We start from the raw sequence: 12,612 nt of genomic DNA on the forward strand, positions 1-12,612 counted from the left end.
GGTGCTTACAAAAGTTTATTTTTCTGCAGCTGCTGCTGGCTTGTTATTGCATGATCTTGAATGGAGTTTGTTCAGTGTGATCTATGACCTGCTTCAGTTGCTAGCAATGCAAAGTTAGGTCATGTTTGTGCCAAGGTTTGAGACTTCTCAATGGAAGTTGCATGCAAGGAGCTTCCCGATTGACTTAGGGCATCGATGAATGTTAGCCTAATTCCTAGGATCACCCCCCACTCCAAAAAAAGAAAGAAACACAACTTAGCACTTTGTTGCTGTGGGCAACAAACTGTGCACAGTTCCCAGTCTGGTCCCACAGAGCAGTCCTGTTCTGATCCAGGGTTGATTTGATGTGGATTCAGGTCCTGGACTGAATTGGGGTCCTTGCACAGTCTTTAATTGAGGTTTAAAATCTTAATTAAACTTGGGGTTGGAATGTGGGATGGAGTGGGGAGAAGAAGACACATGCAGGCAACTTACTGTCCCCCTTTGACCTCCCTATTGCTCCCCCTTTTAACAGCCCCAAAGTGATCCAGGGTTGCCTTAACTCATTTTGGCTCAATTTTGGGTAGACCCAAATTGGCCCCGTTCAGGACCTGGAATTCAGCCAGAGTCAGCACATAGCTCCTAAGCAACACATGGAGTTCTAGTTGTATTGTTAATACAGTGGTACCTCTGGATGTGAACGGGATCTGTTCCGGAGCCCCGTTCGCATCCAGAGCAGAATGCAACCCACGTCTCCGCGTCTGCGGGTCGCGATTCACTGCTTCTGCGCATGCGTGTGACATCATTTTGAGTGTCTGTGCATACACGAGTGGCGAAACCTGGAAGTAACGCATTCCGTTACTTCTGGGTCGCTGCGGAGTATAACCTGAAAACGCTCAACCTGAAGCAACTTTAACCCGAGGTATAATACAGTGGTACCTCGGGTTACATACGCTTTAGGTTACAGGCTCCATTAACCCAGAAATAGTGCTTCAGGTTAAGAACTTTGCTTCAGGGTAAGAACAGAAATCGTGCTCTGGTGGTGCGGTGGCAGCAGGAGGCCCCATTAGCTAAAGTGGTGCTTCAGGTTAAGAACAGTTTCAGGTTAAGAACAGACCTCCGGAACGAATTAAGTACTTAACCCGAAGTACCACTGTACGTGACTCTTTTGAGTATTAGTTTCAGATAATATATTGTCTTGAGTTGAGATGGTGGTTGATGTGAGTTCCTTGCTGTTCATTTTCAGACTCACGACCACTCCAAGTGCATCAGGCCACCACTATTTCCCTACTTTGTGTCACCACAGAAAGCAACTTTCCATCTCAAAGGATCCTTTGTAAGTAAATGTCATACACTTAATTTGCTGCCTGTCACTTCTGTGTGCTGCCACTAATGTGTGTGATATACGTGCAGTAGGACATATGAAGAAAACAGAATCTTGGAATAATTGTGTGTGTGATACGTATTTGCTATTTTGAAGTGTCTGTGTAGCTAGACACCATATATAAATAATTCTACTTGTTTTATACTCAGCTGATCACAGCTTTGGATCACTCATTAGTAGTTCTGTTCTGTATGATGCATTTTGTGTGTGTGTGTTATGGCACCTACCCTTCCACTGAATGTTGGACAGCTGCTGTCTCTATTGCCTTTTTGGCAGCAGCTGAAGACCTTTCTTTTTCAGCAGAGATTTGACTCGTACCAGATTTGAAATTGTTTTTAATATATGGTATTGTTTGTATATATTTTATTGTTAAATTGCCTTGAGATGTTTAATAAAAAATAGTTTTAAAAAGGGCGGACTTTGCTGCCACAGACTTACAATCTATGCATTCTTATTGAGTTGCCCACACAGCAGTTGTATATGACTAAATTAATATTAAAACAGTAGGCAGCTAGATATTCTAGATCCATGGTGTTTGGTTATTGACACCAGCCCATGATCTTTATGCGGGCCTTACATCTGCCAGGAGGAAGACTTCTACTTTGCTCTGGCATTGGGAACCTCTTTGACTATAGCTCCCATAAACCTAATCCAGCATGGCCAATGATTTGGATGATTAGAGTTGTAGTTCAACAAAATCTGGAGGGCCACATTTGCCCCATTCCTGATTAAGCTGGAATCTACACACATATAAAATCCATTGTGAAAATGCTTTTTTAAAAATGCTTTGAAAAATACATTGAATTTGGCATAGCTCACTGTTGCCATCCAGTGTCACCTTTGTATATTGCACTTTACAACACATTCAGAAACCTACAGGGTTTATAAGAAGACTCATGAAAGTTTTCTCCCCCTTCCTCAGAGCAAGCTGAAATCTCTTCACATGTGGTATTCTAAACTTGAATTTAATTCTCCCAACTCCACATTGTTCCAGTCTCTTGGACCCATAAATGTAAGTGTGCCTTAATTTATTTACGAGATCACCTTACCCCATAAATGTCAGCTCGATTGCTTTGATCTGCTGAACTGGCACTGATTCTTGCCTATCCAGACATGTAGAATGTTGACATGTCTTTTATCATGGACTGTAAATATTTTTTTAATGTTTTAAATGGTTGTTTTCAACTGCCCCCCCAATAATTTTATTGTTTTATTCTTTTGTAAACCGCTTTGAGGTTTTGTTACCATCAAGCGGTATATAAATCTTATAAAATTAATTGATTAATTTATAGCAAAATACTGCAGTCTTCAAGAAGAAAAAAATCCATGTTGCTTGTGATCTTTTCTCCAGGCCTATAAATAAAGGCCTGATGAGTCCTCAACATGCTAAATATTGATTCTGTTTACTGCATAAACTCGCTACTGTCCCAGGCCTGAAATGTAATGCCTCACCGTACTTTACTATAATGCCTTGTATTGCTGCAGTAAAATGTCACATCCAGAGGTTGTGGCTAAAGCTTAGTCAACCTGGTAGTGATAATCTGAAGCAGGACCATTTTGTTACCTTGCTGGTCCTAGGATTGTACCCAAGATGAAAGATTTCACCTGTATTTCCTGCCTCTAGTCAGCCACTTGTGCATGATCTCTCTCTCTCTCTCTCTCTCTCTCTCTCTCTCTTTCTCTCATTTTTATTAAATTTTCATCCAGTGACTTCCCTTCTTCTCTTTCCATGATTCATTTTGCCTATCTTACATCCCTGCATATTTTACAATAACCATTCCAATCGGTTTTCCACTATTACGTCCATCAATATTACTTTGCCGGCGTTTTGAGCTGTACACAGTTATTTTCCATATACTCAATAAACATTTTCCAATCTTCTTTTAATGTATCTTCTTCTTGCTCTCTTATTCTATATGCCAAATCTGCAAGCTGTGCATATTCTGTCAACTTAAGTTGCCAATCCCCTTTAGATGGGACCTCGCTCACTTTCCATTTTGGAGCTAACAAAACATGGGCCGCAGTTGTTGCATACATAAATAACCTTTTCTGATACCTGAGGATTTCAGTCTGGATTATCCCCAGCAGAAAGGACTCTGGATTTTTTTATTTTTTTTTTGGGGGGGGAGTTATTTTAAACATTTTTTTCAGTTCATTATAAATAATTTCCCAAAACTCTTTTACCTTTTTACATGTCCACCACATGTGAAAGAAGGGACGCGGGTGGCGCTGTGGGCTAAAGCCTCAACGCCTAGGGCTTGCCGATCGAAAGGTCGGCGGTTCGAATCCCCGCGGCGGGGTGCGCTCCCGCTGTTCGGTCCCAGCGCCTGCCCACCTAGCAGTTCGAAAGCACCTCCGGGTGCAAGTAGATAAATAGGTACCGCTTACCAGCGGGAAGGTAAACGGCGTTCCGTGTGCGGCTCTGGCTCGCCAGAGCAGCGATGTCACGCTGGCCACGTGACCCGGAAGTGTCCCCGGACAGCGCTGGCCCCCGGCCAATAAATGTGAGATGGGCGCACAAACCCCACAGTCTGTCAAGACTGGCCCGTTTGGGCAGGGGTACCTTTACCTTTACCTTTACATGTGAAAGAATGTTCCCTTCACCTCTTTACACTTCCAGTACCTATCTGATTCTATCTTGTAAATCTTGGCCAGCCTAGGTAAAGGTAAAGGGACCCCTGACCATTAGGTCCAGTCGTAGCCGACTCTGGGGTTGCGGCGCTCATCTCGCTTTATTGGCCAAGGGAGCCGGCATACAGCTTCTGGGTCATGTGGCCAGCATGACTAAGCCGCTTCTGGCAAACCAGAGCAGCACAGAAACGCCATTTACCTTCTTGCCGGAGCGATACCTATTTATCTACTTGCACTTTGACGTGCTTTCGAACTGCTAGGTTGGTAGGAGCTGGGGCCAAGCAACGGGAGCTCACCCCGTCGCGGGGATGCGAACCGCCGACCTTCTGATCAGCAAGCCCTAGGCTCTGTCGTTTAACCCACTGTGCCACCTGCGTCCCATCTTGGCCAGCCTACTTGGAGTTTAATGCCATCTATGAATCATTTTCAAATAGTTCTCTTTCAAAGAATAACATGCTATAAATTTCAAGTCGCTTTTCCAAAGTTTCTTGTGCATCCTTTCTCCACGCAGGTTTCCGAAGGCGTGTTGACACTAAATCTGGGTCTGGATGAGGTCTATACTTTGACAACCTTGACAGCGGGCTTTGAGAAGCCTTTCCCGGATCCTCCTGCATCCCAGCCATTTCCTTCCGATTACAAGGATGATTTCAATATCCGTAAGTAAGACTTGGAAGTCATTTTTTGGGTTTGGGAGATGAGATAGGACATTATCTGGTGGCCCTGGGCTAGGACAGGATCCTTATCAGTAGTATTAATTCTCAAGCGTATGTGATTAGAAGCCTGCTTTAAAACAAATGTTTGACCTGGGGAGTATCCAGCATATTATATACTCAGTGTACAGTATACAAAAAGTTTCTTTTTGTGGAGCTTCAGCTTCAGGAAAGACTTCTGATCCCCAAAGGCAGGGGTGTTAGAACCTCAGGTCTGGGGGCCAGTTGCAACCCACAGCCCTGGCTCCTCTGTCTGGCCCTCTCGATTCTCCGCAGACACACACCTTCCTGGCTCTGTTCGGACCCTGAGCATTTCTGCCTGGCTGTGATGTGTCTGATAAAGCCTCTTGCTTGACAGGGTTGAGGATGGAGAGGGAAGTGTGAGTGTGTGTAGATGGTAGCCTACTTTGCAAAGGTAACGTTTCCATGTGTGGCCCTGCATGCCGCTGCCACGTGACCCTTGGAAGGTAGACCAGAAAAAGGATGTGGCTCCCAGGCTGTAGAAGTTTCCCTAGCTGCAAGGCCCAAAACAGCTATCTGTGTTGAGATTTGTATCCAGTGCCGGAACGGCTTGCAGGTTAGGATTGAGGATCCTCCATGGGCTTCAATTCCTGAGAGGCTTTCAGATGTCCTCTTCAACTTGGATGACTCTAATGAAACACTAAGTTTGTTACCAAATTGGGGGGATGTCAGCTCTGTGTCAGGTTCTGCCTGCTGCGTCCCTGGTGTTGCAGTGGTGCTGAGAGAAGCTGTCACTTCTTCTTTCGTAGTGCAGGCGAGTGAAATAACGAGCTTTCTCTTCTCCCAACAGGCAACCCGCCTTTCAGTGAGGCCCCAAACTTTGCCGATCAAACTGGGGTGTTTGAGTACTTTGTAAACGTTTCTGATCCTGGGGAGCATGTCTTCACCCTTCGACAGGTGGTGACGCAGAGGCCTATAACCTGGGTTACTGAATCAGAGCATCCCATCAGCATTATTGGCAACTATAAATGGTATGTAATTAAACACAGTGCAACCCGCTGAATTTCCAGCTTGGTGCAAAGTTGCAGTGGAATCCAGTAATTGCACTGATTTTGTTAGCTGCGTTATGCAGATTTGAACATCAGTGAATGCAAAAGGGCACCCCTCACCCATGAACTGCAAAATGTCTTTCTTTGCTGGGTTTTTGTGGTCGCATAAACAGTATTTAATGTGATTCATGGCTGCCACCTGCTGTTGTCTTAGCATAACTACGTGAAAAGAAGCTGATGGAAATCAAGGTGTTGCAGAGAGTGACTGTATGCGCATGCATGGTTGAACGTAAAAAGAAAACTGCCTTAGATTGTGTGTTTGGAAATCGGAGTGTTACAGGATTGTGAATCAACTATGGTTCTGAGTATTACTTGCTACTCTTTTTATCTCTTAAGTATTGGAGCTCTGCGCTTATAAACGTGCTGCAGTCCCTGCAGTTTAGTTGTTCTTATCAATTTGGTTTTTTGCTCTATAATAAAGATGCTGGGTTGTGTTCAGTGACGTCACTGCACGATTGGAACAACTACTGCTCACACAACAGAACTTACCGTTCTCTTTCCTCTCCGTTTGCCCCCTACCCTAAAAAAAAAATGCTCTTGGGTTTCCCTAACCCTCTGGAATAGATTTAGTTGGTGAGGAGGAAGAGAGGAAGCGGGTTTTCAATTTTACAAGTGAAAATCATTTTGCTCGCATAATAATGTAATTGGATACAACAGGTCTTTTTTCAGGGGGTACTCAGGGGTATGCAGTACTGGCACCCCCCTTGGTGAAAAGTGTGGCACTTATTGTAACAGCTTCGTGGTGAGTACCAGCACCTATTTTTCCACGGGGGGAAAAGCACTGGCTACAACTCCATTTGAGGGTGGCTTACATATAAAAACAAAAAGCAGTTGGCTAGGTGCGTCTGTTCCTTTCCTATCTTCTTCCTCCACTCCCTGGGATTCTGTTATTTAGAGTTTGGATTTGATATTCCGCTTTATCACTACCCTAGGGAATCTCAAAGCGGCTAACATTCTCCTTTCCCTTCCTCCCCCACAACAAACACTCTGTGAGGTGAGTGAGGCTGAGAGACTTCAGAGAAGTGTGACTAGCCCAAGGTCACCCAGCAGCTGCATGTGGAGGAGCAGGGAATTGAACCCGGTTCACCAGATTACAAGTCCACTGCTCTTAAGCACTACACCACACTGGCTCTGCACAGTCGTTTTGCTGCTCCTGCTCCCATGGAGTTATGCCAGGCTAGCAAAGAAACACATCAATGAATATCACTTCTGGCAGGGATGGCACAGCTGGTATAGCAGAAGAATGGACAGTTGTACTGGGTGCCTCCTTGGGTGTGGTTGCTGTTCATCTTAAGCAGTTGCATCTATGCAGCTCTTGGAAAATGATGTGTGTGTGTGGGGGGGGGGATAGCCAACCTCTGTTGTGCCACAGTGCTGATCCAGATTCCACCTCTCCCACCTGCTGCAGTGTCTAAACACAAAACAAGTCCAGGAAGAACTGTATTATAATTATTACAATATGTTTATTTATTGGTACTCTGCCTTTTTCCCTGACAGAGATTTGTGCATACATGTCCTTAAATATGTTTACACTTAGAAGTGGTTGGAATTTTTCTTGTTGTTGGAAGACTAATGCCAAAACTGACACTTTTCCAGCGCTGAGGACTGCATTTGTCTTTTTGCAGGGTAAACCTAACGATAACTTGCGACATTTACATAGAGTCAAATGATGGAGGTGCATTCATTGCGGGAAGAGTGAACAAAGGTGGGACATACATCAAAGCTGCTAAAGGCATTTTCTTCTGGGTATTTCCTGACGGTACATACCAAGTTACAAGTGATCTCGGTGAGTATCCTTTAAAATGGATTTTGCATGCTTAATTAAATAGTTGCAGCTTATCCTGCAGTAGGTAATGCAGAATGGCATTTCTAAGGGTTTGAGGCTTGCACGGCAAATCCATTATGCAATAGTTCCCTTACTTGTAATTGCTGTTTTCTGTTGGGTGTTTTCCTCCACACCTCATTTTATTTTTATTTCAAACCAAGGTGCCTTGCTAGCTTATCATATAATGATTATAACTGGCACGGAGCAATCAAAGCGAAACATTTTCAACCAAAAGCTGTTCTGAATGGTTCTTATTCGCAGCGTTAAATGCTCAAGTGTAGAAGGAGGGCCAGCTGCTTTAGAATATTGAAAGTGTTTCTAAGTGGTTTAATATTTTTTGAAAAAATCCCTAAGTAGCATACAAAACAGACAAAAATAATAATAATGCACCCCAGGAACTTGGGTAGAACAGGGTCCAATCTGGTCAGGAAGGCATCTGCCTCCCAATTTTTTCTTAAGATCTCAGGTGTGAAATTGCTGATCTTTGAACAAATATTATTATTATTGCTTTAAAACATTTATAAACCTGCTTCATCTCTCAAACAGTATACAGAAATACCAACCTTCAAACAGTAAAAACACATGCAAAAATAAAAAGCAGTAGAATAGTATTATAAAAGTGGATAAAAAACAGAAATTCAGTAATAAATAAGGTGTAGCCTTAGGGGTCAGGGAGCACCTGGGCAAAAATATGTCCTTAGAAGATACCTGAAGCAACTGATGGCTGATGCTTCATGCATGGCAGAGGAAAGGGCACAGTGTAGGTGCAAATTTCAGGCCACCACGCTGTGATAGTCTGTTGGGTGCGCTGCTGTGAGTAAAATATCAAGTTACCTTTTGCTTGATCAAATGGATGACTTTAGAGTCCATGGCCTACAAGGCCTTTGTACAAAGGTGTTGGTTTTTTAAAAACAAACAAGCAAACACCACAATCTTAGATCTAGGCTCTAGAGGTTTGAAAGCTTGAAGGCATGTGCATAGGCTCTCAAATAGTGTGCGTGTTCGGAATGGCAAATAATGTAGCTACTCTAAAGAAGAGCCATTTTTGTGTAATGGCCAGGAGTTCTTGTGATTGTAAACGCTGTGGCAATATGCTAAAAACAATGAATTCTGTTTTCCCACTGCTTACTAAATTAGTCATGGAATCTTAAGAGTTTTAGAGCTGGAAGGGATCCCAACCTCCTGCAATGCAGGAATCTCAGCTAAAGCATCCATGACAGAACCATCTAACTTCTGATTGGAAACCTCCAAGGAAGGAGAGTCCACAAACTCCCGAGGGTGACAATTCATCACTTTGTCCCATGCAGTCGATAGCCATTCACTGATAGAAGAAGAAGAATTAATCTCCCCTCCTTCCCATTTAACAGCAATCCAAATGAGCTACTGTTTCGAGTAATGAACAATAATTACTTAATCTTCAGGTAGACTATTATATCTAACATAACAGGACAGAATAAGCACTGGGCCTAAAGGAAAATCATTTGCTGTCATGCTTCCAATTTTATTTGCAATAGAGTTCCAATGCAGTGGTACTTTGAGTTACAAACGCCTCAGGTTACAAACGTTTCAGGTTACAAACTCCGCTAACCTGGAAGAGTTACCTCGAGTTGAGAACTTTGCCCCGGGATGAGAACGGAAATCGTGTGCCGGCGGCGCAGCAGCAGCAAGAGGCCCCATTAGCGAAAGTGGTGCTTCAGGTTAAGAACAGTTTCAGGTTAGGAACGGACCTCTGGAACAAATTACGTTCGTAACTAGAGGTACCACTGTAATGTATAATTTTAGGGCATGTCCCAAATAAAGAAAATGTTCTGAAGCAGCTTTTTCTTCTTCTTCTTCTTCATGCAGGTGGGGATGAGGTCTTGATGAAAGGACTGTCTGGTGTGCGAGCCAAGGCATGGCATACCCTCACTCTGATTCTTACGGTAAGCACCGAACATGGAGCATAAAATAAGATTCATTTTGACTGATAGCAAGGTGTGGCATTTAAACTGTTTAGAGTTCTAAAATAGCTTATAAGCCTAAAATAGCTAGAATTTAATTTGCTATGAGAAGTATTAGCCCTGATGAATATTGATGACCTGCTAATACCACTTGTCCGTCATAACAGGTGGAACCTACAATGAAAATGTGTGGAGTGTTTTAGTTCAGGGTTTCAGCCAGCCAAACCTCTTTTCAGGGTATTCCATTCCATAGCCACTAAGCAGGCTTTGTCTTCCCTGGACTGTTTTCCTCCACCCCTGCTCCCTCTGCAGAAACCTTAGTGTACCCTGGAGCATCTCTCATCTTGTATGTAGATGATAGTGTTTTGGCTATATAAGGATCCACACTTGGAAAACCTGCTTTGCTATCAGTACATAGGATTTTCCAGAGGGGCAGCCACGCTAGTCTCTTGCAGCAAAAACAATGAAAAGCAGAACATATCCACCATGGGTAGTAGCCATTGATAGCCATATCCTCAATGAATTTGTCTGGTCCTCTTTCTCAAGCCATCCAAGTTGGTGACCGTCACTACTGATTGTGGGAGCAAATGCCTTACCTTAACTAAAACTGAATGGGCATTGGGAAACACACTTGGATGTCTTTCCCTTCAACTCACTTTGCAAAGCAGTTTCCAGATAGCTTTGCAGCCCTCGTTCTCGACCAGTTTACTGAAATCCACATCAGACCCTGTACATTAATGTTCTCCCCTTACTTTTGACAGGGCACCAATGCTTCTGGCATGTTAAATGGCTATCCTCTCTGGGCGAACGTCACCATAACGGATCCTGGAAACGGATGGGCAGCTATTGGGACTCACACTTATGAATTTACACAATTTGACAACTTTCATGTTCAGGCCAACTGAGACGCCCGTCATACTTCAACAAGCCAATTCTTGACTCCTTTTAACTTGAGCCAGTTTCAACTCCGTTGCCGTTGTCATTTTGTAATTGACATTGGTACGGAATTTTTGTTTCTTTCACCTTTTGTGAGCGAATTCAGCTTTCTTCTAAAGTTTAAATGTGTTTGTGTCGTCCTAATTAGGATTTTCTCGGAATTCAGTTTTCTCTCTTGGCAGAAAGAATTAGTTTCATTAAGTTTCTCTCTGTCCCCTCGCCCCCTTTTCTTTTACAAAGTATAAATGGAACTGGAGCAGAGTCCTTGTTTCATTGGTGGGAATTGTGACTGTTTAGCCTCATTTTCAGAAATGTGCAACAGAGACCTCAGAAAACTGATGTTTTCAACTGTTTCAAAAGCTATAAAGTCCATTTCTTTTCAGAAGTGCCTGGTGTATCTGGCTGTTATGAAGTGCTGTGAACTGAAAGATCCTTTTGCCTCTTTCGTACTTTATCTGAGGTGATGGAATAAGGGACTCAATGGATTTAAATGCCTCCTTCCAGGAAATGAAAGGTTTCACTCCTCCTCTTCTAAAGTCTTAATTCATATATCTGTTTTTAATGAAAAGTCAGCTGCTAGCTGGCTTCCTTATGAAGTGCCTTATTTTAAACTACCTCTGCTAATGGCAGTGTAGCAAATATGTCGATGGTGCCTGTCACTGTTCGAAGGTTTGATAACCCCACAACTTGCCACGCCTCTTTGAGCTTCTCTTCTAAGCTTGTCTGTCTCTTTTGGTAAATGGAAGAGGGAAAGAATCTGTAAAAGTAATATGGATGAAAAAATCAAGGGAGAATGTTTATCCCCACCCTCACGATCCTAAGAGCCAATTTGCACAAGTCAGTTTGAGAGCACTTGAAGTTGCCAAGCTTTCAGCCATGCACCATTTGTGGGAATCGCAACCTCCATATGGGTCAAGTTAAATATGTGTTCTGCAAGGAGAAAATAGCTCGTACAAACAATACCTTTGCATGAGTTCAGTTGCAACTTTACTGGTGAACTGTCCTTGTGACATGTAATGCTTGTACTGACTGCTAATCTATGGTGGCAGATTTCAGGCTTGCAGGATATATAAACTATGAGGTTCACCAGCTAGACATGGGTGCAAAGTAAAGAAGGTGATTGTGGAGACAGAGACGGGGTTTTTTGTCAGCCGGAACTCAATTCAGACCAAATTCAAAAGTGCAGATAAAGATGTTCATTATAGCATTTCCTTCTTGATGGACTTTGACCATAAGCAATGAAGATATAAGGTCATGACTGATTGACTGCATTTATTCCAAAGATTTCTCCCCCTTTTTGTGCTAGGGCAGATAATTTCTATTTTTGCATTGTGTACTAAATGTAGCATAATCACAATATTTGTTTCTTGTTAATTTATTAAACGGTAGACTTTAAAGTTGCTGGGTTGTGAATGTTCTCAACAGGTTAATGTTTGCTAAATGTTTGGACCTCTCATGATTCTTAACAAGAATTCTTAACAAGAATTGCCTTGATGTTACAGTGAAAAGCTGGCATATGGTGGCTGACTACCACAAAGCCTAATGTTTCAAACTGGAAAAATAAATGCTGCTTTAAAACCTTTATATGTCTACGGTACTGCTTTAAAAATTGTCACTTTTTCTGAAGGTTCGGAGGTAAGCTTTCCTCTTCTGTAGAGTCTGATCTCAAACCCAAAGAGGCTTGTATTTTCACAGCCTCCTTCACTAAATAGGAATATACGCTGAAGGGTTTCACCACATGTGTGGTCTGCATTTTACAATGACTGAGCAATAAATCATATATTGGCAACACAATTAAAATAAAAACAAAATCAGTTGGAAATATAGGAACACTTTGAAGACTATCCAGATTCTTGTCCACAAGAGGGAGCCCCATCCAAATCTACTGGGTCTTCAGGTCTAGCCTTAGAAGTTGCATTATTTGGATAAAGCATACACTGATTAACATTTTGGCAAACTCTCCTAAGCAGTTTACACACACACATACAAAAAATGTGCAAACAGAAATCAAGATAACAACAAACATAGTAGGATATTACAAACAGAAATCAAAATACAAGAGGTACATTAGAAAAATGTCTTAATTTAAAATAACATTCAGCAGCTGCACAGAATAAAAGTGGGAAGTCCGCATCAC

The 12,612-nt window shown here is 42.6% G+C and overlaps 1 protein-coding gene across 3 annotated transcripts in view; it reads left to right on the top strand.

Moving 5' to 3' along the window:
• Positions 1-12,057, top strand: part of GALC (galactosylceramidase) — a 37,401-nt gene extending 25,344 nt beyond the window's left edge. For all 3 annotated transcript variants that reach the window (XM_082232931.1, XM_082232930.1, XM_082232932.1), the window contains exons 11-17: positions 1,226-1,315; positions 2,286-2,375; positions 4,506-4,650; positions 5,516-5,696; positions 7,400-7,560; positions 9,445-9,521; positions 10,301-12,057. In XM_082232931.1, coding sequence (XP_082089057.1) covers positions 1,226-1,315; positions 2,286-2,375; positions 4,506-4,650; positions 5,516-5,696; positions 7,400-7,560; positions 9,445-9,521; positions 10,301-10,444 — 888 coding nt within the window. In that variant the 3' untranslated portion in view covers positions 10,445-12,057. The remainder of the gene's footprint in view (positions 1-1,225; positions 1,316-2,285; positions 2,376-4,505; positions 4,651-5,515; positions 5,697-7,399; positions 7,561-9,444; positions 9,522-10,300) is intronic.
• Positions 12,058-12,612: the final 555 nt, after the last annotated feature.

This window comes from Podarcis vaucheri (assembly GCF_965113315.1).
Source record: "Podarcis vaucheri genome assembly, chromosome: 1".
Lineage (NCBI taxonomy): Eukaryota > Metazoa > Chordata > Lepidosauria > Squamata > Lacertidae > Podarcis > Podarcis vaucheri.